Source organism: Lotus japonicus, chromosome 5 (assembly GCF_012489685.1).
Source record: "Lotus japonicus ecotype B-129 chromosome 5, LjGifu_v1.2".
NCBI classification, from domain to species: Eukaryota; Viridiplantae; Streptophyta; class Magnoliopsida; order Fabales; family Fabaceae; genus Lotus; species Lotus japonicus.
Genome location: NC_080045.1, coordinates 4,910,287 through 4,933,298, shown reverse-complemented (window position 1 = coordinate 4,933,298; position 23,012 = coordinate 4,910,287). Strand labels below are relative to the sequence as shown.

Below are 23,012 nucleotides of genomic sequence, written 5' to 3'. Positions count from 1 at the left end.
GGAGAAACTCAACCACCACCTTCGAACCCTCCTCCATCCTCTCCCTTCCTCCAACATGGACAACCCTTCATCACCTGCAACTTTCCCATCCTTCATACCACAGAGTAGAACAGAAACTCAACCCATCCCACATACCGATCTTTAGACTCAGATTTAGCACCAAATTCAGCCTCCATGAATCAAAATCCAACCAAAACAACAATACCCAGTTGAAAAAAAATGGGTTTCACGATTGAAGGTGTGTGTGAGATTGAGGATTGTTCAGATCTGGATTTATTCAGGGTTCCAGATTTGGGTTTGTTCAGATTCTTGGAGAAGAAGATGAAGAATAGAGGGGTAGTTTTGGTGGGGAAGGAGAAGCGTAGAAGACCTAGCAGCAGGGGGCTCGCAGCGGGGAGCTCGCGGTCGGGTGCGGAACGACCTTCCAGGCGACAGTGGTATGCGACCTGACAGAGAGCTTTCTGCTTTTGTCGGTTGAGGCGAGTAAGGGTCGCGAACATGGAAAGGGAAACATGGCAATTGTGGTTCGATTTGGGAATGAACTGGAGAATAGAGAATGGAAGGTTGAAAAAGATGATATGAGTGTGGGTGGGTGGGTGGGTTGGGTTTTTCTGGGTGTGATTGGAAGAAGAAGATGATGGAGGAGAAGGAGGCTGGACTTTGGTGAAGATTAATTAATTTAATCACTTTTTTTAGGAAAATTCAATCAACTTAATTAAACTACAATTTTTTTACGGTAATTAGACTACAATTAAACAAAGGGGAAAATTGCAATTTAGTGGCATACAAGTGATATTTTCTGTTTTATTTTGTTTTAATTTTATGGTGTGGCTTTCTTGGCGGTGAAAATAGCAATTCCACACTATTTAGGACGTCCACATAAGCTATAACACTGTTAGCAATTTAACGACAGACTAACGGAATGACCCAATTGTCACGTTTTAATCTTTCTGTGTACCAAAATCGCTTATTTTAAATAAAGGGGATCAAAATTGCACAAGGATTAAAGATCAGGGACGAAAAGTGCAATTAAGCCAATAAAATTGATTTATATTGAAATATGAATTAAATGATTGATTGTGTTACCTTAAGTTAAAATTTTATAATTGAAACTTTGTATTATGATTCATAACATGATTCACAACATGTTTCATTTTTCGGGTTGGTTATTTTATTTTTTATTTTCTTACGTATATCCAAGTCATGCATATACATGCATCTATTTTATTATATTTTAAGAACTATCTCATAACTAATCAACAACCTTTTATTAAAAAATGGATACAAAAATTTGTAGAGTGTATATTTCTACACAAAATCAATGGACATATATAACATTAAAGGAGATTCTACATTTCCCATTTTCATATCCGTATATGTATAGTCTTTATATTTTTGTCGTATTATTTCTTCCGGGTTTTTCCACCAAGCCTTGAAGAAGCACCAATGAATCTTGCATATAATTAATGCAATATCAATATAGTCAAATAAGCATACACGTGTGCAAATGATAAAGAGAGACTTACGTGTTGCATCAATTTGAGATCAAAAGAGAATGGAATGGAGATGTTGAAGAGTTGCAAGAGTTGTTTCTTTTTGTCAGCATTAACATTAAATTGTACAAAAGATTTTTTTAAACTGTCACATTGGTCCCTGAGATTTTGAGTGGTGTCAGCCCTTTGAACTAAAGTGTTCAATCCGCCACAGCAATAAGTCGATGGTTGCACCGGGCTAAAACTTGTGAAATATGCTAGACACGGTGCCAAATTACCATTTATTTTTTGCAATGATGATTGTTTATCTTGAAGTTTTATGAAATTATAATTTTCTCTTTTCATTGAATACTAATGATAATGACGTGAAAGATTATTTTAATTGTCAAATATTGACCCAATTATATAAAAAAAGTTAATTTGATATTGGAAATATTTTAGATATATTTCTCATTTTGTTGAAAAGGGTCACCGGACAAAGTTATACTGGCCTGATGACTATTTCTATCGATAGTAAATTATTTAAGTTTAGTTGTGCATCTTTAAAAGCTTCATCAGATATTTGCACCTGGAACTCGTAACGACTACTTTGGGATGCTGAAGAGACATGCTAGCGTATCATATAAAAGCTAGCCGTTAGAGGAATGTTTGATGGCAGAAGATTCGTTGGCACAACATGATGTAGCGGCAAAATAGAGACAAGCGTGTATTAGAACAAGGTTTATGGACAAATTAAGAGACTTTGGCAGAAAGAAAGAAAGAAGATATGTTGGATTTTCTATAATATTTCCATGTGCAAAATAACCACATGTTCAGTTCCTTGGGAATACGGAGAGTGGTTCTCCATTATTGAACCAGCCGAAATAAGGAAGAGCGACTTAACAAAAGCTTCTAGGCTCACTAGGAGAGATAGAGTACTAGCACCCCATAATTTATGAGAACTTGGAAGAAGCATAACGTTGGTTAGTGGTTAGGTGTTTGTTAATTGTTGTAGTCAGCCGATTTACTCCCTGTAGATATGGGAGTGACATTTGTAAAGAAAACAACTCAAATAATCAATATAATCTACAACTTTTCCGCATTTTACCTTTGTTATTTACTATTCTGCCTTTAAACTTTCAGCACTTTACTTTATTTTAGCTTTCTTTATCGTTTTTCAACCTTATTTCCATCGCTTAAGTCTTTATTTTTTTTCACTTTAGTTGTTCCCTTAGTTAACTAGACCTATTTCATCACCAATCTCTCAATAGAAATCACTAATAGCTTTCCGAAGTGGCTTAAAAACTTACATTGAGGAACTTAGTCCCTTCCTGAAGTAATCGCTTGATAAGGAATCGTAACGTTGGTTGGTTTTCCACCCGCCGACTCACACGACTACCCTTGACCCATATTTATTTGAATCAACAATAACTCTATATTTTTACTTCAATTTCATTCCAAGTTTTTCATTGTGAGATGAAGTTAAAACGTTTATTTCTTCTATTATTCTCAAAGAACTTGAAATGAAGACCAACGAACATTTGGTTCAAGTAATACATGCTTTATTCCCCTTAAGACTTTGGCCTTATGGGACATAACCGTTCCATGCCTGCTGTTCGTCCCTATCACTCACCTATAAACCTTCACCACATCCACCTGCATCGCTTCGTCTCATTTACACGTGCCACAAAAGCGAATCACCTTCCCACGTTAATCCAGTGAGGCCGCCGGTAGCATAACATTTCACAATGGATAGTGCCGTTCTATTAAAAAAAAAGTGTCCACCTTATCGCGTCACACCAAACAGAGCTCTGAAAGAGAAAAAAAAAAAAAGTGGGAATGAATCTCGATTTCACGTCCGCTACTGAAACCCTAAGAAGAAGAAGATGGTGATGGTGATGGTGATGGTGATGATTTTGATTTTGTTGCAGTAACGGAAAGACTGAGTAACCGCCCAGGGTAGTTAAATCTCAACCGCTCATTTCTCAAGCCGCCGTGGATGGGCCAGGCTTCTTCCACGGCCGCCGTCGCTTGCCGCCGCGAAAATTGTCAAGCAAACCGCTCCGGCAGCATCTCCAAGACCAGATCCACTGCCTCGGTATCTCCGATGCTCGCCGCCGAGGAAGACGCCGATGTTAACCGCGGTGGCCGGGCGGTGGTTGAAGGAAAAACAGATTACATCTCCGATCTCCCTGATGAGTGTTTGGCTGTGGTGTTTCAGTCGCTGAGCTCGGCTGATCGGAACCGGTGCTCGCTCGTCTGCCGGCGGTGGCTTATGGTTGAGGGACAGAGCCGGCATCGTCTCTCGCTCAACGCGCAGATGGATCTGCTTCCGGTAATCACTTCTCTGTTCTCTCGATTTGATTCTGTGACGAAGCTTGCTCTGAAATGCGATCGCAGATCGGTTAGCATCCGCGACGACGCGCTTGCTATGATCTCTGAGAGGTGCCCTAATCTCACGCGCCTCAAGCTCCGCGCGTGCCGCGAGATCACTGACTCCGGGATGGAGGCCTTCGCGAAGAATTGTAAGGGTTTGAAGAAGCTCTCGTGCGGATCGTGCACGTTTGGATCTAAAGGGATGAACGCTGTGCTTGATAATTGTGCTTCCCTGGAGGAGCTATCGGTGAAGCGCCTCCGTGGAATCACCGAGACGGCGGAGCCGATTGGTGCTGGCGTTGCGGCGGGGTCGCTGAAGACGCTTTGCTTGAAGGAGCTTTACAACGGGCAATGCTTCAGGTCGTTGATTCTCGGTGCCAAGAACTTGAGGACGCTGAAGCTTTTCCGGTGCTCTGGTGACTGGGATAGCCTCTTTCAGCTCGTTGCTGCGGAAAGGGCCACGAGCATGGTCGAGATTCACCTGGAGAGGCTCCAAATTGGCGATGCTGGGTTGCGAGCTATCGTGAACTATTCGAGCTTGGAGATTTTGCATCTTGTGAAGACCCCTGAGTGCACGGATTCAGGGCTTGTTGCGGTTGCGGAGCGATGCAAGCTGTTGAGGAAGCTTCATATTGATGGGTGGAAGGCGAATCGAATTGGTGATGAAGGGTTGATAGCGGTTGCCAAGTTCTGCCCTAATTTGCAGGAACTTGTGCTCATTGGGGTGAACCCCACTAAGGCTAGTTTGGAAATGTTGGCATCTAATTGCCAGAATCTAGAGCGGTTGGCTCTGTGTGGAAGCGATACAGTTGGTGATCCTGAATTATCTTGCATTGCCGCGAAGTGTGTGGCTTTGAAGAAACTCTGCATTAAGAGTTGTCCTGTTTCTGATCAAGGAATGGAAGCACTGGCAAGTGGGTGTCCCAATTTGGTGAAGGTGAAGGTGAAGAAGTGCAAGGGTGTCACCTCTGAAGGTGGGGATTGGTTGAGGCTCACAAGGGGTTCAGTTTCTGTTAATTTAGATGCAAATGAAGCAGAACTTCAAGATGCGAGTGCTAGTGATGGTGGAGCACAAGAAAATGGCCTAGAATTTCCTCCAATGCCTGGCCAAACAGCAGCATCTTCATCGGCCAATGTTGGTGCATCGATCAGTGGTGCTGGACGATCTAGTTCGTTCAAGTCGAGGTTGGGACTTTTGTCTGGGAGGAGCTTAGTGGCTAGCACCTTGAGAAGATGGTCAGGTGGTAGCACTAGTGGGCGCCATGCTTAGGTACAAACAAAGCAAAACTAAACCAAAATTGCGTCTTTGACATTTTTCATGATTGTGTGTATCATTTGATTCTCTATATCTTGTACTTGAATTTGAAATTTATGCCGTGTGATGTTTATTGCCTTTGGAATTGAATCTTCACGGTTGAATTGAAGTGACAATGGACAACTTTTCATTCTCAACAACTGTTGTTGGTGTGCTCTATACATTTTTTGATAAACTCACTTCTGTGTACTCTCACTCATCCAGTGCATATCATATGTTGTTTTTCGTGTGTATCTTCTTGATGACAATGTTCCTTTGGATTCCTGCAAAATGTGGAGGTTCATGGAGGTTAAGGATAACTGGCTTTTACACGATTGATGAATTATGATCTGTCATGGCAGTGCCATGGCGGTTTTTTGACTTTCCGCCATGGCCGATAACCCGCCATATGGCTGCCATATTCCGCCATTATTTGTCATGTATGGTGGGATTTGGCTTTCCACCATGACCCGCCATCCGCAATTAACAATGCTGATTATGGTTGGTTCAATGTATATTGCATTTTGTGTTAGATGTTCGATAGTGAGTGGCACCTGCAAAATGTGGAGGTTCATGGAGGTTAAGGATGACTGGCTTTTACACGATTGATGAATTATGATCTGTCATGGCAGTGCCATGGCAGTTTTTTGACTTTCCGCCATGGCCGATAACCTGCCATATGGCTGCCATATTCCGCCATTATTTGTCATGTATGGTGGGATTTGGTTTTCCTCCATGACCCGCCATCCGCAATTAACAACGCTGATTATGGTTGGTTCAATGTATATAGCATTTTGTGTTGGATGTTTGATAGTGAGTGGCAGATGCTTTGCTTATTTTGGGTGACTCAGATGGTTGTTCAAGACACGGCTCATTCTGCTTTTTGAAATAGCAGCTTATGGTCATAATATTACAATTTTTTATTTTCAAAAAATAATAACTTGTGAACTATGAAGGGTTTGTTTAATTGTCTCCAATTTAGATTATGATTTTCTGTTTGGCTCTTTGATGGTGCAATGAGAATCCAATCTAATCAAATGATTCTAAGACTTCTATTTGAGTTTGACATGCTGTTCGAGTCTGAGATGCAAACCAAAGGACACTTATTGGAGGAACTTATTTAATGCAATTTCTAGTAGATAAGTTCAATTAATTTGATTTCTTTAGCAGCAAGTAGGTGACAATTTATTTGATCCCTTGTCAGTTGAGCGGATAGGAGCAAGGGAAGTGTGATGCATGCTTGTATTCTTTTTTTGTTTGAAAGACTTTCGGTTTAAGGAAAATGTCTTGATGTATTTCTCTTATGTTTGTCTTATTCATTTTGTTGCAATTCCTCTCTAGCTTAAATTACCCACTTGGTGTTATACTCCAAGGAGACCTTGTAGTTGATTCCTTGTTATATGAAGACTTTGGTTTACTGGCATTATTTTAAGTGGCCTACAGATTCTCTAGGATTCGGATACATGCAATTGGCACTATCAATGAGAAAGTGTGTCATACCATACGTTATCATAATTCATTAATTATGGAGTTGAGCTGACTCGTTCTTCCTTTCATTCTTCCTCCAGTTGGAGAACTGGTCCAAATCGATGCCCCTAAATTTCCATTAAGAGTTTAAGACGTCAGATATACAATTTTGTTTTTTTTTGGGTACAGAAATAAAAAGTTGGACGGTGTAGAGAATGTGTGCTGAATTTTCCTAAGCCTATTTGCTTTTGCTCCCTCCATATATTTTTGTTTGTTTTCAATTTTGATTTTTATAAAATTTATATTGAAAAAATTGAGATGTAAGAAAATCAATTTATTTTAAATACAATATCCAAAAAATGAATTTTGAAAATAAATAAAATTACTGACTGTAAATTTAATAATGAGATCCTTGTTCTTGCTAAAGTCTATGCTCTTCGTTATGGGCTGGCCCTTGCTTGGAACTGCAGCTTTAAGAAGGTGGTTTAATGCGGGTTTAAGAAGGTGGTTTGTGAGGTGGATTGCGCGGATGCGATTGCTACATTGGAGGATGACAATATTATGATTTATGAGCTTTCTATAGGTATTATTATTTATGAGCTTTGTATATAGTGTACCTAGTGCTTATCGATGTCAAACAACTTCTCATTCATCGTGATAGTAATGAGGCGACTGGTTAGCGAAAAACGGAGTTTACTCCCCTTCGTTCGGCATTACAGTTGTGGATAAGTCAGATCTTGAATTAGAGTTAATCATGTTGAAGGATTCTTTTGTTATCCCTTAGTTTGTCATTTGTTTGTTTTATTAGCTTTCTGAAGCACCCAAAAAAATAATTGAGTTCTATATTCAGATTTAATTTTATTTAGAAAAGGGTTAAATTTATTTTTTAAATTCAACACAATGAATTTTAAAAAGTTCTAAATTGTCATTTTTCTTTTAAGGAATTCCAGAATTGTCAAACACATTAAATTACTGTGCAGCATGTTTTTTCACGTCAAACGTTTTTAAGTGAAGTGATAGAAGAATCAGCTTATATATGCACACTTTTTACATATTTTCACTCATATTTTTCTATCACATTAACCATGGCTTTTCTATGTTATATTCTTATTTTTCTATCACATTAACCGTTGCAAACCCAAGAACCAGGCCCAGGTTTGGCAACGTCTACAATAGGAGGCCCAAGATGATGCCAGCAGAATCACCTAATGATCACTCTTCTAGAATGTAGTATTCCTAAATAACCTCCTGGTGAGGTGGCAGCAATCAAGAGGGGAAGGGGGGGACCATTGTACCAGCTGAGAGAATATAAGTTAGTTATGGAGAGAGTATTGTTTTAGGCTGGAATTGGCTAGGACTAGGAGAGAAGGAGCACTCTCGAATTTGCTCATCTTTGTCTTTTCATTTCCTCTGTTATTTGCAAATTCCCTAAACACTGCTTCTGGAATTTCTCCAGAGGATTCAGTGCTATCTAATACATTTGCATTCTCAGTTCAGTGTTATTTTCTGGTACCTAACATTGGTATCAGAGCTCCCGATCCAGAGGGAGCTTTGTATGGTGCTTACCCGCAGCGCCATGGAATCTCGAGTTGACAGTCTTGAACGCACCATCACTGAGATGAAGGAGGTGGCTCACGAGCAGTTTGAGGAACTCCGGCGACTCTTCATGAGCCGCGACCAGAGGAGAACCAGAGGACGCTCCAAAACCCCTCGTCATAGGAGGACTTCGCGAGATCTGGGTTCCGTTTCTGCCGTAAGAACACACGGTGGGTCACGAACCGGGTCGCGAACCGGGTCGCGTTCTACAACACGGAGTCGCGAGCGTTTCGAACCCCACCATCATCGTAGTCATTTGAGAGCGGTGACTGGAAGGAGGGTAGACATTCCGATGTTCAATGGTGAAGACGCTTACGGGTGGCTCACCAAGGTTGAGAGATTTTTCCGCCTCAGCAGAATCGAGGAGGGAGAAAAAATCGAACTCGTGATGATTGCTATGGAGGAGCGAGCTCTGAGTTGGTTCCAATGGTGGGAGGAACAAGCTCCTGTGCGCGCTTGGGAACCCTTCAAGGAAGCTCTGATTCGTCGTTTCCAACCTGCTTTGGTTCAAAATCCCTTTGGACCTTTGCTTAGTGTAAATCAGAAGGGAAGCGTGATGGAATACAGGGAGAGCTTTGAGCTATTGGCAGCACCGATGAGGAATGCTGATAGAGAGGTGTTGAAAGGCGTTTTCCTGAACGGGTTGCAAGAAGAGATTAAGGCAGAGATGAAGTTGTATCCTGCAGAGGATTTGGCAGAGCTAATGGACAGAGCTCTTCTGTTGGAAGAGAAAAATCTGGCAGTAAAAGGGGGTAAAAGTAGAGAGGATGACAAAAGGGGATGGAAGGAAAAAGGGGGTGGGGGAGGGAGAAATCTCTCTAGTTATGGGGAAAACAGGGGAAGATTTCCTAGTACTGCAGTGGGCTACCAGGGTAAAGAAGGAGCTGGAAATCAGGATAATGAAGGGAAAAATCCTATGAACAAGGGGAATACTGGGAATCAGGTGCAGGAGGGAAAACCACCAGAGAGAAGATGGAATGGGGGGCAGAGACTTTCCCAATCTGAGTTGCAGGAGAGAAGCAGGAGGGGGTTGTGCTTTAAATGTGGGGAAAAATGGGGAAAAGAGCACATCTGTGCAAAGAAAAATTACCAGTTGATTTTGGTGGAAGTAGAAGATGAAGAAGAAGAAGAAGAGGTGTTTGAGGAAGCTGAAGATGGAGAATTTGTGCTGGAAGGCAAGGTCCTACAGCTGTCACTGAACAGTAAGGAAGGACTGACTTCAAACAGATCCTTCAAGGTGAAAGGAAGGATTAAAGACAGGGAAATTCTGATCCTTATTGACTGTGGAGCCACAAGTAATTTTATTTCCCAGGAACTAGTAGCAGAGCTAGAAATTCCAGTCATAGCAACTTCTGAGTATGTGGTGGAAGTGGGAAATGGTGCCAAGGAGAGAAACTCTGGGGTGTGCAAGAACTTGAAACTGGAAGTTCAGGGCATACAAATCACCCAACATTTCTTCATTCTCGGATTGGGGGGAACTGAGTTAGTTTTGGGAATGGACTGGCTAGCAAGCTTGGGGAACATCAGGGCAAACTTCCAGGAACTCATAATTCAGTGGGAGTCAAATGGACAGAAGTTGGCACTACAAGGAGAACCATCCTGGTGTGGGGTTGCAGCTGACTGGAAATCAATTAAAATGACAGAACAGAGAGAGGCTGAGGGGTATTTTTACTCTTATGGCTGTTTGAGTGAAGAACCAAGAGCAGAAGTTGAGACATCAGGTGCGTTAAAGAGAGTGTTAGCTGAGTTCCCTGTTGTGTTCCAAGAACCACAAGGATTGCCCCCAAAGAGAGACACTGACCATGCCATTTTACTACAAGAAGGAGCCACTATTCCAAACAGCAGACCTTACAGGTATCCTTTCTACCAAAAGAATGAAATTGAGAAGTTAGTTAAAGACATGCTGAAATCAGGGATTATTAGACCTAGCACTAGCCCTTTTAGCAGTCCTGCAATTTTAGTAAAGAAAAAGGATGGTGGATGGCGATTCTGTGTAGACTATAGAGCCCTAAACAAGTTAACAATTCCTGATAAATTCCCAATACCTATTATTGATGAATTGTTAGATGAGATAGGGTCAGCCATGGTCTTTTCTAAATTAGATTTAAAATCAGGGTATCATCAAATAAGGATGAGGGAAGAAGACATACCAAAAACAGCTTTTAGAACCCATGAAGGGCATTATGAGTATTTGGTTCTTCCATTTGGGCTGTCTAATGCACCATCTACTTTCCAAGCCCTCATGAATCAAGTTTTGAAACCTTATTTGAGGAAATTTGTTCTGGTATTCTTCGATGACATATTAATCTATAGCAAGACTGAAGAGTTGCATACAGAACATCTGAGGGTAGTATTGCAAGTACTGAAAGACAATCACCTAGTGGCAAACAGGAAGAAGTGTTCTTTTGGGCAGTGTGAGATTGCTTACTTGGGACATATTATCTCTAAAGAAGGAGTTGCAGCTGATCCAAGTAAGATCAAAGATATGCTAAATTGGCCAATCCCTAAAGAGGTAAAAGGGTTGAGGGGATTTCTGGGATTGACTGGATACTATAGGAAGTTTGTGAAGAACTATAGTAAATTGGCTCATCCCCTAAACCAGTTACTAAAGAAAAATAGTTTCAGCTGGAGTATGGAAGCAACCAAAGCTTTTGAGAAGCTTAAGGAGGTCATGACAACAGTACCAGTGCTTGCTGTTCCCAATTTTGATAAAACATTCATCTTGGAAACTGATGCCTCTGGGAAAGGATTAGGAGCTGTCCTCATGCAAGAGGGAAAGCCTGTAGCCTACATGAGCAAAACCTTATCAGACAGAGCCCAAGCCAAATCAGTCTATGAGAGAGAGCTGATGGCTGTAGTATTTGCTGTTCAAAAATGGAGGCACTATCTGCTGGGCAGCAAGTTCATCATACACACTGACCAAAAGAGCCTGAGGTTTTTAGCAGAGCAAAGGCTAATGGGGGAGGAACAACAGAAATGGGTATCCAAATTGATGGGGTTTGATTTTGAGATAAAATACAAACCAGGAATTGAAAATAAGGCAGCTGATGCTTTATCAAGAAAGATGCAATTCTCAGCAATTTCATCAGTACAGTGTGCAGAATGGGAAGATTTGGAAGCTGAAATCTTAGGAGATGACAAGTACAAAATGATCATGCAAGAGTTGGCCACCCAAGGTCACACTACAGCTGGTTATAAATTGCACAGAGGAAGGCTGTTATACAAAGACAGAATAGTCATCCCTAAAGGATCTGGGAAAATTCTCACAATTCTCCAGGAATTTCATGATTCTGCTATTGGAGGCCATGCAGGTATATTCAGAACATACAAGAGGATTTCAGCCCTTTTCTTCTGGGAAGGAATGAAGTTGGATATTCAAAACTATGTCCAAAAGTGTGAAGTGTGCCAGAGGAACAAATATGAGGCTCTAAAACCAGCTGGTTACCTTCAGCCATTACCTATTCCTTCTCAAGGGTGGTCAGATATCTCTATGGACTTTATTGGAGGGTTACCTAAGGCTATGGGAAAGGATACTATCTTAGTTGTGGTAGACAGATTCACAAAATATGCACACTTCTTTGCACTTGCTCACCCTTACAATGCAAAGGAAGTAGCTGAGTTATTTGTAAGAGAAGTGGTGAAATTACATGGATTCCCCACTTCTATTGTCTCTGATAGGGACAGAGTTTTCCTTAGCACCTTCTGGTCAGAAATGTTCAAACTAGCAGGAACAAAGCTGAAATTTAGCTCAGCTTACCATCCCCAAACAGATGGGCAAACTGAAGTGGTCAATCGTTGTGTGGAGACCTATCTGAGATGTGTGACAGGGCTAAAACCCAAGCAGTGGCCCAAGTGGTTATGCTGGGCAGAATTCTGGTATAATACAAACTATCATTCAGCAATCAAAACCACTCATTTCAAGGCTTTATATGGGAGGGAGCCTCCTGTAATCATCAGGGGAAATGATTCCTTGACTTCAGTGGATGAAGTAGAGAAAATGACTGCTGAAAGGAATTTGATAATTGATGAATTGAAGGAAAACTTAGAGAAGGCACAGAATAGGATGAAACAGCAGGCCAACAAACATAGGAGGGATGTGCAGTATGAGGTTGGGGATTTGGTGTATCTTAAAATACAACCTTACAAACTCAAGAGTTTAGCCAGGAGGAAGAACCAGAAACTGAGCCCTAGATATTATGGACCCTTTCCAATCATAGAAAAAATTAATCCTGCAGCTTACAAGTTGAAGCTACCAGAGGACAGTCAAGCGCATCCAGTTTTCCACATTTCCCTGCTCAAGAAGGCTTTGAATGCAGGAGCCACCAGCCAACCACTACCTGTCTCTCTCACTGAAGACTGGGAGCTCAAGGTTGAACCAGAATCAATTCAAGACTCTAGAGCAAAAACTGATGGAGACCTAGAGGTATTAGTGAGGTGGAAGGACTTGCCAGAATTTGAGGATTCCTGGGAAGATTTCAACAAACTACTGGAACAATTCCCAGATCATCAGCTTGAGGACAAGCTGATTCTTCAAGGAGGGAGAGATGTTGCAAACCCAAGAACCAGGCCCAGGTTTGGCAACGTCTACAATAGGAGGCCCAAGATGATGCCAGCAGAATCACCTAATGATCACTCTTCTAGAATGTAGTATTCCTAAATAACCTCCTGGTGAGGTGGCAGCAATCAAGAGGGGAAGGGGGGGACCATTGTACCAGCTGAGAGAATATAAGTTAGTTATGGAGAGAGTATTGTTTTAGGCTGGAATTGGCTAGGACTAGGAGAGAAGGAGCACTCTCGAATTTGCTCATCTTTGTCTTTTCATTTCCTCTGTTATTTGCAAATTCCCTAAACACTGCTTCTGGAATTTCTCCAGAGGATTCAGTGCTATCTAATACATTTGCATTCTCAGTTCAGTGTTATTTTCTGGTACCTAACATTAACCATGGCTTTTCTATGTTATATTCTTATATCTCTAAATAGCTACTCTAACAAATTCTGACTAATTGATTATGGGAGATCCTTATACACTATAAATGTAAAACTAAATAGACACAGTTTTATGTGAATATTTAGAAGAAATCTGAAATCCTTCACAATTAATTTTGAAGTTAAACAATGACCGCAACCAAATTTTATTTTCAACTCATTTTACAGCATATTTTTGTCGTTCTTGTATTTCTTCTTTAAGTGTACCTATTTTTGTCTATCAATTTTCTAAAAATGTTTTAAACTTTGTATTATTCCCTTCATCTTTATATACACATGATCTATGAAACATTGACTCGACTAATATTAACTGGTGCTGAACGTGATGTAAATGTAAAAAGCCATCCAAAGCAAGTCATGAGCACAGGTGATTCACTGAGGCAGCAACATGAAAATGATGGTCTTGGCTTGTTCTGGGTGTGTAAGCTGCCCCAGCAAAAACCCAAGCACTGCGTTCTACACTGTACATGTTTGGTTTGCAATTCACATGTGTTAACTTCAAGCAAAAATTCCAAGAAGCATACTTAAAAGCAACACCTAAGTTCCATTAGCTTGAATGTGCTTTTAAGTTGATCTCAATTTGAATTCAAACAACACATGCCACAATCTCTAGGTGATTCATTCCCCCATGAATAAAGCTTGAATGAGTAACAAATATCACATGGTACCACTTTCTGATAGATTGGCCAGAAATGGAGAAAACCCAGCAAACAAATGATAGATTCGTGTGCTACCCCCGCACTCATAACAGAAGCCAGAAGATGCAACCTTAAGCGATATAGCACATTAGTGTAGTGTACATGTAAGAATAGGGTGAGAAACCAGAGAGGTCTTTAATTTTTTTACCTCAACTTTATAATTGAAAAAACAGAAGTTAAACTAAGCCTTACATCTAGGATAAGGAAGAAATTCGTACAAAGAACTGCATGCATCCTTTAAATTCTAGCTTGATAGACAATAACAAAAACAAACAAGCGCAAGAGTCTCGGTGTCCAAAATAAAATTGATAATAATAATCTGTTACTTATGCAGTGTTGGCTACCTTAAGATGGTAGTGTTCAGGGAATCAATCCAGGGCTTTAAATTCTGAGTGGCCTGTATGCTGCAGCACCTGTGGAGAGTCGAACAAGATGAAGAGATATACACAGCCCGATACAGTTCTTCTATTCCATTTTCTTCTCTTTCTCAGCTCGAGGCTTTTGGTATAACACTATCTGACTTAAGATGGTAAAATTTGTCGCAACACCAATTGCATAGCCCAATAGTACTTCAAAAGAGTTAAGGAATCAACCACAATTATATGAAATAGCTATTGAATAAATTTAACACGGGCAAAACAGAAATGCAGACATAAAATAGTCAATGAAGACTTTGAAATGGACATAGAACTTTGTAAATGTTGGGTCAAGGAAATGGAAGACATAATTTTCATCAGATTCAGTTAGCTAACAAAACACGCACAAGAAGACACAAATCCCAGAAATTTCTTACGACTAGTTAGCACTTAGCACAACTCGACAAAGCAATAGACAACGTAACAGTAGTTACCTACTTAAAAAGTAAACTGCTTAAAAGTCGTAATTTTCTTAACATACATTAGAACTTTACACCACAGAACAACATTTACAGAAGCATATATAAGCATCAAAACATGAAATTTGGATTGTCTGCTTCTTATGGAAAAGTCAGTATATAGAGTGCCTGTGTTCTCAAGAGCTAAGTGGGTATATAGAGTGCCTGAGTTCTCAAGAGCTCTACCCTCTTATTCACTAGACAAGTCAAGAGATCTGTATATGTACGATGTAAACCACTTAACAATACCTACCACCTTTCTCTATTACCAATATTACCAATATCAAAGCATGAAAACTGCTCCCCCCAAAAAAATAATCAAAGCATGGAAATCAGGCTACTTCTTTCTCCAGTGTCAAATAAAACACCTTTGGGTTATTAGCTTAACTCCAAGATTTAATATAAAATCAGATCCAAAATCACAAAAATACAGCTGGGAAAAGTTAAAGAACATCTAAGAAGTACGAAAATCAGACTAAGAAAAAGAACCCAATGTCATCAGGATTTCTCCAGCTAATTACTGATAAGGAAAATATAGCTATTAAGTTCTATCTGTCACTGTAATTCAAGAGGAAAGTTTACACTAAACAATAAGATTTCATTAAATGAATTAGGCTGATTACAAAGTTGTTACGAAAACATTGTTTCAAAAACACTTCTTTTCTCTAAATATCATCAAATTCTTTCCATGTTCTGTTGTTGAAATTGAGATACAGACATCTTGCAATGTATTTTGGTCTTTAAAACAAATAAAATTTCAACAAGCAGTAAGTGAACGGTTCCTAACCTTCTCATAACAAAGAAGCACACTTATTTATACCAAAAAACGGATTTAATATTCAATGACAATGATGACAACAGAAGACGAGAAGAAGAAAACAAATTATGAAGCAAGGATACCACTTTTTGGTGCATTTTCTTGGATGGTTGTGAATACCCTAACTGCAGAAAATACAAATAATAATATTAGTATGCAATAAAACACAAACTGTAACCTAAAATTTATTAGGCAAACTGGCTTACCCATTGAACCTCCAAAATTCATAAAAGAAGTTAAGAAGCTGAGCTCCCCTGTACTTCTGTTCTGCTCAGACCAAAGTAAGTTACCAGTGTCAAATAAGAATGTTGAATAATGAGTCAACATGCTTCATTAATTGAAAGTTCTGGCAAAAATATTGCAGTAAATCTAGAGGCATAATTTGAAAATTTTAGAATATCCACACCAACGGAGTTGACAGCATTCTAGCCTGTCATTACATACAAGCAGCAAAAGCTCTACTTTGTCTTATAAGTGCAGGCAGAATAGCAATATATAGGTAGAGCTACCCTCACCCCTTAACTACCTTTTGGGGTAGAGTTAGGCCTAACCCAAATTCTAAGAGAAATAAATAGCCCTTTAGACTGGAGAACCAAATATCATATATGCATGTAAGAACTACAATTACATGTTTAAGAAATTCATGACAACTAGGAGTTATTCTCCAATATAAACAGAATGCAAAATAGGTCTTTATGTTTCCACTTACAGAAAAGTTTTGCCATATCTGTGGGATCCTTGCACAAAGAAAGATTGCATGTTGGGATGCCTGCAAAACATCATATTTGCATTGAGAAATATTGGATATAGAGAACCTTATAACCAACGTAATTATAAAATAAAGGCAATAAATGCTCAACATCATTGAATGGACAGGTGGGATACAAAAGGAGTCCTGATTTTTCACACCCCTTTTTTCACACTCGCATCTTACTCTTACCTACCTCCCCCCCCTTTCAATCACATGCCTCTCTTCTCTTCCTATAACACACATTTACATGGGTGTATGGTAATGCGGTGTTAAGAATAATGGGTGAAACACCCATTATCCATTATTCATACAAGAAAATACGATTAGAGAAAAATATCAGCAGCATAATGCATGTTGAGGATAAAGTTGTTACTCACATACAAAGCCTCAAAGAGGAAAGGATCAATTTGACCGGCTAAGATAGTGGGTGCTGCAGCAGAATATCTGAAATCCAATATATCAAGGAAATAGTAGAGAATACTCAATTATGTTGTATAATGCAAGAATAAAAACTAAGTGCTTCAGAAAGTAGGATACAGTAATGCCCGGATCCATGTTGCTGTACGCACAGGTCGAGAATAGTAGTAGATTATGGCAACCAATATTAAAGCTGTATCACAGATAGAGAGGAACAGAGAAGTTAGATTGTTTCAAAAAAATGGTAGCACAACAAAGCTATACCTAACAAAAGATAGAAATGTACAAGTTGCGTGATCTAAAAGCCCATGATGCTCATGCAAGTACGAATTTTAGAACACCAAATATTAGTCAAAATCATTCCAGAATGATGCAGCCATGCAGGGAAAAAATATTTGATAGGATTCTACCAAGAAACAGAGAGGGTTTAAGAGAAGAAAGGTTCAAAAATGTTAAGGATTCAGTTGCAACTTATGGGACTTCGGAAGTATGGGATTCTAGTGTGGTGTTTATAAGGTCTTGGACTCTCCAACTACAACGGCTAGTTTTAAAGCTATGGTTCTCTCAAGGTTCTAATCAACTGGTATCAGAGTCTTCCACAATGTCTCTCAAGTCTAAGCCACAGACGCGCGGCGTGGGTGGTAATGCCAACATTGCAGTATTTTCCGGATAATAGCCAAAGGGCTTATTCACACTGCACAGCCAGCCCGTGTGGTCTTCCAGGCTGCACAGCGTGGTGGGATGTTGGGATACAATTGTAAGGTATGAGACTCGAGTCCCGCATTAGAAGTATTCAATTGAGGTGTGGGGTTTACAAGGCCTTGGGGCTAGCTTTTGTTGAATGGCTCTCCTCAGGTCAGTTTCTTATGAAAACACAGCCAATGGATTGATTCTTTTGGTGTAACAAACCAGGGGAAAAAACTCCTAACAATGTGGATTAAATAATCAATAAAAACATCTTCATACAAAAGCTAAGGTTTAGCACTAATGGCACAAGCTAAGACCTTTCAGATTACATGGTCTTCCAGCCTACATCTCCCAGTTATTCCAAATTACTTTTATTAAACTGTAACTTTCAACAGGAAACTTATAAGAATGCAAGTTGACAAGAAAACAACTGTGGAAATGTAATCTTAAGGGTTATGATAACAGCCCTGCTATTAATTTACCTTTCACCTGCCTCAGCATCACAAAATGAGTGATAACATGTTTTAAAAATGAACATGATAATTGGTTTATCCTAGGTCCAAATCTAGTTAGAATGGCAGGTAACCCCTTAATTAGTTGGGGAGTTAGTTAGATAATAGTAAGTTAGTTGGGGGAGTACGTTAGGGAGTGAGAGATGATAGGCCATAAATAACTAGAAAGAAAGATTATCTTTTGGTTTTGTAGAGGAACTAAGAGAGGGAAAAACCATATCTCTTAGATACCTGGGGTGTAACATATATTTTTTGGCAATAAACACAGTTTTCTTTCTATCTCTTGATCAGTGATTCGGTTCTAAGATAGACTCAAATAGTGAAACTTGGGCAAGTACTTATTTATGAGTACCATACGTGAACCATGCATGACTCAATCAATGTAATAACAACATCAAAAGCCTTTTCCCCACAAGGCAGAGACGACTACATGGATCAATCAATGCTACTGTGCTATATCAAAAGCCAATTTTTCAGAAAGGCCATTTAAATTACGACACTAGTTTTGTCTTTTGGACTATCTTCCATATGATCAACCATTCTTATCTAGGTCTCTAATTGGTCTTTTTCTCACATGGTTCGAATCTGTCATTTTGTCATTATTGGGCAATACTCATACTCCCATTTTCTCTCAAAAACATCCATTCCTATCTTATCTTCTATGTCTATTCAACCACCTCAACACTCTTATCTTTGCAACACTTAGCTTATGCTATTAAGCAGTGTAACATTCCAATAAAAACAATTGAACCTGCCTAGCTAGGGTTTACAGATTTGATCTATTTATTCCATTTTTAAGCAATTAACAAATCAAACAAAAAACTGATACAAGTCACTACAATACATTGGTTGAATTAAACAATGATGAAGAATATATGCTTAACAAAAATAAGAATAAGCAAATACAAAGAGTTAGGGCACCTTGAATCAAGAGGAACAACAATTCTCCATAAGCAGAAAACGGAAGGCCTTTGTGAAGACAATAAGCCAGAGCAATGGTATATCCAACAACTTCAAGCTCAAAAGACAGCATGCTGAGACCTCTCACGCTCTGATGCTTCAGAATCTTCAAAATCTGCGGTTCACAAGATTAACATCATCATTGATCAATTCACAATTAGAAGAAAAAAACATTGAAGTGCGATCAGATGATTGATTAAGCGTGCCTGAGGGAGTTTGACGGTGGTGGAAGCGGCGACGATGGCGTAACCGAGGAGTTTGGAAATGAGAGGGAGCAAGCAATCCTTGTCAGGGAAGTTTCCATGGCGGAGAGAATTCACGGCGCAAGTGACATCAATCCCTAGATACTCCATCGCCTCTTCTCTGATCTCTTCTGAATCCTTTCTTTCACCGCCAACTTCTTTGCTAGATTCAACTGCCGCCAGGTACCGGACGATGAAGTGTCCTTGAAGTCATAATATTTTGATTTATTTTAGGATTGGATTACAATAAAAATATGAATTAATTTTATAAAAAAATGAGATTAATGGACATGCACGGTCACATTACCCATATAGGATCAAACTTTTACATACAAAGTTGAGGAATACATTCTTTTTTTTTTATGATAAGGAATACATTCTTGAAAATATGATTGTTGAGAATATTATTCTTAGGTAAAACTTATAAATATGTTTTTTCTGTGTACATCGGAAAGATAAATTGCATCCGTCAGGAATCGATCCTTAGACCTCCCTTAGTCAACTCATATGTCCCCTAACTTCTACCACTTGAGCTATCCTACGCAGACATAGACTTATAAATGTGTTTGGTTAGTATTTAATATTTTCGAGAATATTTTTAAATTTTATTTAATCTTAAAATTCAAAACTGGAAAATAGAAAAGAAAAGAAAAATGTGATGAAATTTGGGAGTAGTGTGGTGTTATCTTCACTTTCCCATGGGAATGCAAGATTCTCATCTCGAGAATTATGAAAGTTATTTTATTCTTAAGAATTATTTATACCCAGACATCAAATTTCCAACAAACACATAAATATGCACTTCCAACCTCCATATTTCCGGGAATGTATTTCTTTTTGTGAAAAGGGGAATGTATTTCTCAACCTTGTAACAAAGGGTGTAATTCAAAAACTATTGTTTCAAGTTTCAACTACAACAATGTTGTTAAAAAAAAAACTACAGCAATGGTTTTTGAATTAGATAAAACTGCACAATTGGATCTATGACTATAACATTTCTCAGTCAGTCATAGAAAAACAAAAGGGTCAATCATTCCCTAACCTAAAGTTACGTATAATAAAATCAGTTTCGAAGACAAATAGAAGTAAATAAACTCCTGCTTAGTGAACCATTGCAAGAGAACAAATAATCAAGTGGCTGATGCTATTGCTAAACTAGCTTTTAATTTTCATAATCATGTATGGTTGGAGCGAGAGCCACCTGGTATCTCCTCCTTTTTTTTTGAAACGTGGTATCTCCTCCTTAGTTTCCCATGATGCTTCAAACTGTAATGTTTCTTTGCCTTTGGCTATTTAATGAAAGTAGTTGACGTTCAAAAAAAAGAAGAAAATAAACTCCATTGGGAAATAAAATTTTCAATCTTCACGAGAAGATGTTGATCAAGAATGTGATCTGCTTCTTATCTTCAGTCTCTGATATATGAGGTTCCCTAATTTACTGTAGTGTACTCTGCTCTTATCACTAGCACCATAAGGGCTTATAAAAAAAAATAGTACCATAGGGATTCATCTTCTCATTGCATTTTAGAGAGATATGAATTATTAATGTCCCTCACCAGTCACCAAAGTGGAATGGGAAAGTTCTGGTCCCATCTAAAATTACAACTACAACAACTCTTGATACACATTGGAGCACAACTCTCTTTAGTGCCTGCAAGCTGCTAGTGGGTACCATTGACATTGTTTACATTCTGGCCTTTTTAAAATCTAGCTACTCTCTACACTCTCCTCACTCTTTGGACCATGGAAACTGGATTACCTTTGCTGCAATGTCCCTTACACCATACTCTGAGAAGCATATGCTCATTACCAAATTCTTCAAGTTCTTCCAAGTGGGTGTACGCGGTATTCTGGAGGATAGTACCACGAAATTTTCCTCCACCAAGGTAAGTAAAGAACATTGTTTTTCAGTAGAAGCAATCTACATGTTAAAGAAAATTTGATTGAATGTTGTAGTTTTCTCTTTTGCAGGTGGGAATTTGGAGGGAGTGCTCTTGATCTCTCAAAGGGGAATCATAGAAACTGGTAACTTTCATGGAATTTTAATTAGAAGTTCTTTTTACCAAACAAGAACACATGATTGGCAAATTTACATGTAAAGTATATTTGATGGTATTTTAGCAAACAGTGAGTTTTCTTTGTTAGGATCCTTGTGTGGGAAGATGGGTTTTGTGATTTTAATGAATGTGAGCAAAGGAGGAGTGAATATTTGAACAACAGCTTTGGAACTGATGTATTCTTCAAAATGTCTCATGAGGTTTACAGTTATGGAGAAGGGTGAGAGATGGCATTGATCCACCTTAACATTTTGTTGTCAAGTTTAAAAAAAAATTATCTTTTCCTGCAAATAAACATCCTTATTTGATATTACATTTTGCAGACTAATGGGGAAAGTGGCTGCAGAAAATAGTCACAGATGGGTTTACAATGATACTCAAAATGGGTGTAAACCTAGCTACAATGGTTCATGGAATGCTTCAATTGATCATGTAAGGGAAGTAGTTGTTTCAAAGAAATAAGTGCACAAGTTTTTCACATCATGTCCCTCTGTAAAATCTAAATACTTTATTTATCTTTTCTTTCTATAATTGTGCCTTATTGCTTTTAATCTTGACAGCAACCAAGGGCTTGGGATTTTCAGTTAAATTCTGGTATTCAGGTTAGTATACTCCTTCAAACACTGGGAAAAAAACCTTCAGAAACATGTGTAAATAGCAAGCTAATATCAATTTTTTCATTGAATTTGATTTAACTAATGCTATCAAATTATTGTTCATTTCATTCTGGTAGACTATTGCTGTCATTGCTGTTAAAGAAGGCTTAGTACAATTGGGTTCATTTAACAAGGTCTTTCTCCTTTTTACCTTCCAAATATTCCACATTTCATGCAAAATTTCTACTTATTATCAATAGCATGTTAGAATCAGCTTATTTTTTCTCATAATCAATTCTGGCACTCAGCCACCCACAGACACTTCTCCCCAGAATTGATTTTGACTTTAAAATCAAATTTAGAAGGATTTCCAAACATGCTCTAAATCACAACTTGTTTCAGATTGCAGAAGATCTTGATTTAGTGCTCAGCTTACAAAGGAAGTTCATCTACCTCCAGAACATACCAGGTGTTTTGACCATTCAAAGACCATACAAAGCCATCCAACATCCATGCATTGCCAAATCCAATCTCCAAATGATGGAAACCAATGAAATGGCTCAATCAACCTACAATGACAATAACCAAGTAACTCATGTCAATGGATTGCTGCATAAAGAAAGACCAAGTTTCTTTTCCATGATTGCCATCAATTTGGGTAGAAACCACCCTCAAAATGGAACAACAGGACCACCCCTTTCAGTTCCTTCTTCCTTGCCCAACATGTCTTGCAGTTTTGGAGATCTTCTGTCAAAGCTTCCCTCTGTTACTCCACCCCATTATCACCCTCAAGTTCCTAAAACCAATTGGATCAACAGCTCAGGCCAGAAAGTGAAGATTGAGGATTGCAGTTTACAGCTTGCTGGTGATGGAGATCAAAAGGGAAATGCAGGGAGATCAATTTAATTGAATCTTGATTTGGGTAGAAGCATAAGTGCATATACATAACCACTCATAATTTCAGTAGTTTGCTTGTAATTATGTAAGAGAGATATTTATATTGTCTATCAATCCCCAAGCTTAAGCTTTTGGGTGAAGAAACACAATGATTTTATATTATCTTTCTAACTTGCCTCTCATATAATTGGTAGGCCCACATACCTTGCACAATATTTTATATTTTTACTAGTAAGTTTCTCGTGCAAATGCACATATACTTCAACTCTAAATCACTTAGTCATGGAGGCTTTCTAATATCATGTCAACAACT

At 38.9% G+C, this 23,012-nt stretch overlaps 3 protein-coding genes across 4 annotated transcripts; 2 read left to right on the top strand and 1 right to left on the bottom strand.

Annotated features, from left to right (window-relative positions):
- The first annotated feature begins 3,189 nt into the window (after positions 1–3,189).
- LOC130717279 (F-box protein At1g47056-like) lies at positions 3,190–5,303 on the top strand. The gene has a single exon (XM_057567452.1). The coding sequence runs from the start codon at positions 3,472–3,474 to the stop codon at positions 5,116–5,118; it is 1,647 nt and encodes a 548-aa protein (XP_057423435.1). The 5' UTR covers positions 3,190–3,471; the 3' UTR covers positions 5,119–5,303.
- Positions 5,304–14,005: 8,702 nt separating this feature from the next.
- Positions 14,006–19,260, bottom strand: LOC130717280 (mannose-P-dolichol utilization defect 1 protein homolog 2). Its single transcript, XM_057567453.1, has 8 exons — positions 19,119–19,260; positions 18,869–19,027; positions 16,869–16,941; positions 16,709–16,775; positions 16,290–16,349; positions 15,787–15,847; positions 15,664–15,705; positions 14,006–14,458 (listed from the first exon to the last, which is right to left on the bottom strand). The coding sequence occupies exons 1-8, from the start codon at positions 19,258–19,260 to the stop codon at positions 14,355–14,357; spliced, it is 708 nt and encodes a 235-aa protein (XP_057423436.1). The 3' UTR covers positions 14,006–14,354.
- A 1,552-nt stretch (positions 19,261–20,812) lies between these two features.
- LOC130720891 (uncharacterized) lies at positions 20,813–22,872 on the top strand. Of its 2 annotated transcripts, XM_057571596.1 has the most exons (7): positions 20,813–21,035; positions 21,121–21,174; positions 21,295–21,426; positions 21,530–21,638; positions 21,767–21,808; positions 21,940–21,996; positions 22,205–22,872. In XM_057571596.1, the coding sequence occupies exons 1-7, from the start codon at positions 20,893–20,895 to the stop codon at positions 22,706–22,708; spliced, it is 1,041 nt and encodes a 346-aa protein (XP_057427579.1). In that variant the 5' UTR covers positions 20,813–20,892; the 3' UTR covers positions 22,709–22,872. The 2 variants fall into 2 exon arrangements, with proteins under 2 accessions (XP_057427579.1, XP_057427580.1); XM_057571597.1 differs by lacking the exon at positions 21,940–21,996.
- The last annotated feature ends 140 nt before the right edge of the window (positions 22,873–23,012 follow it).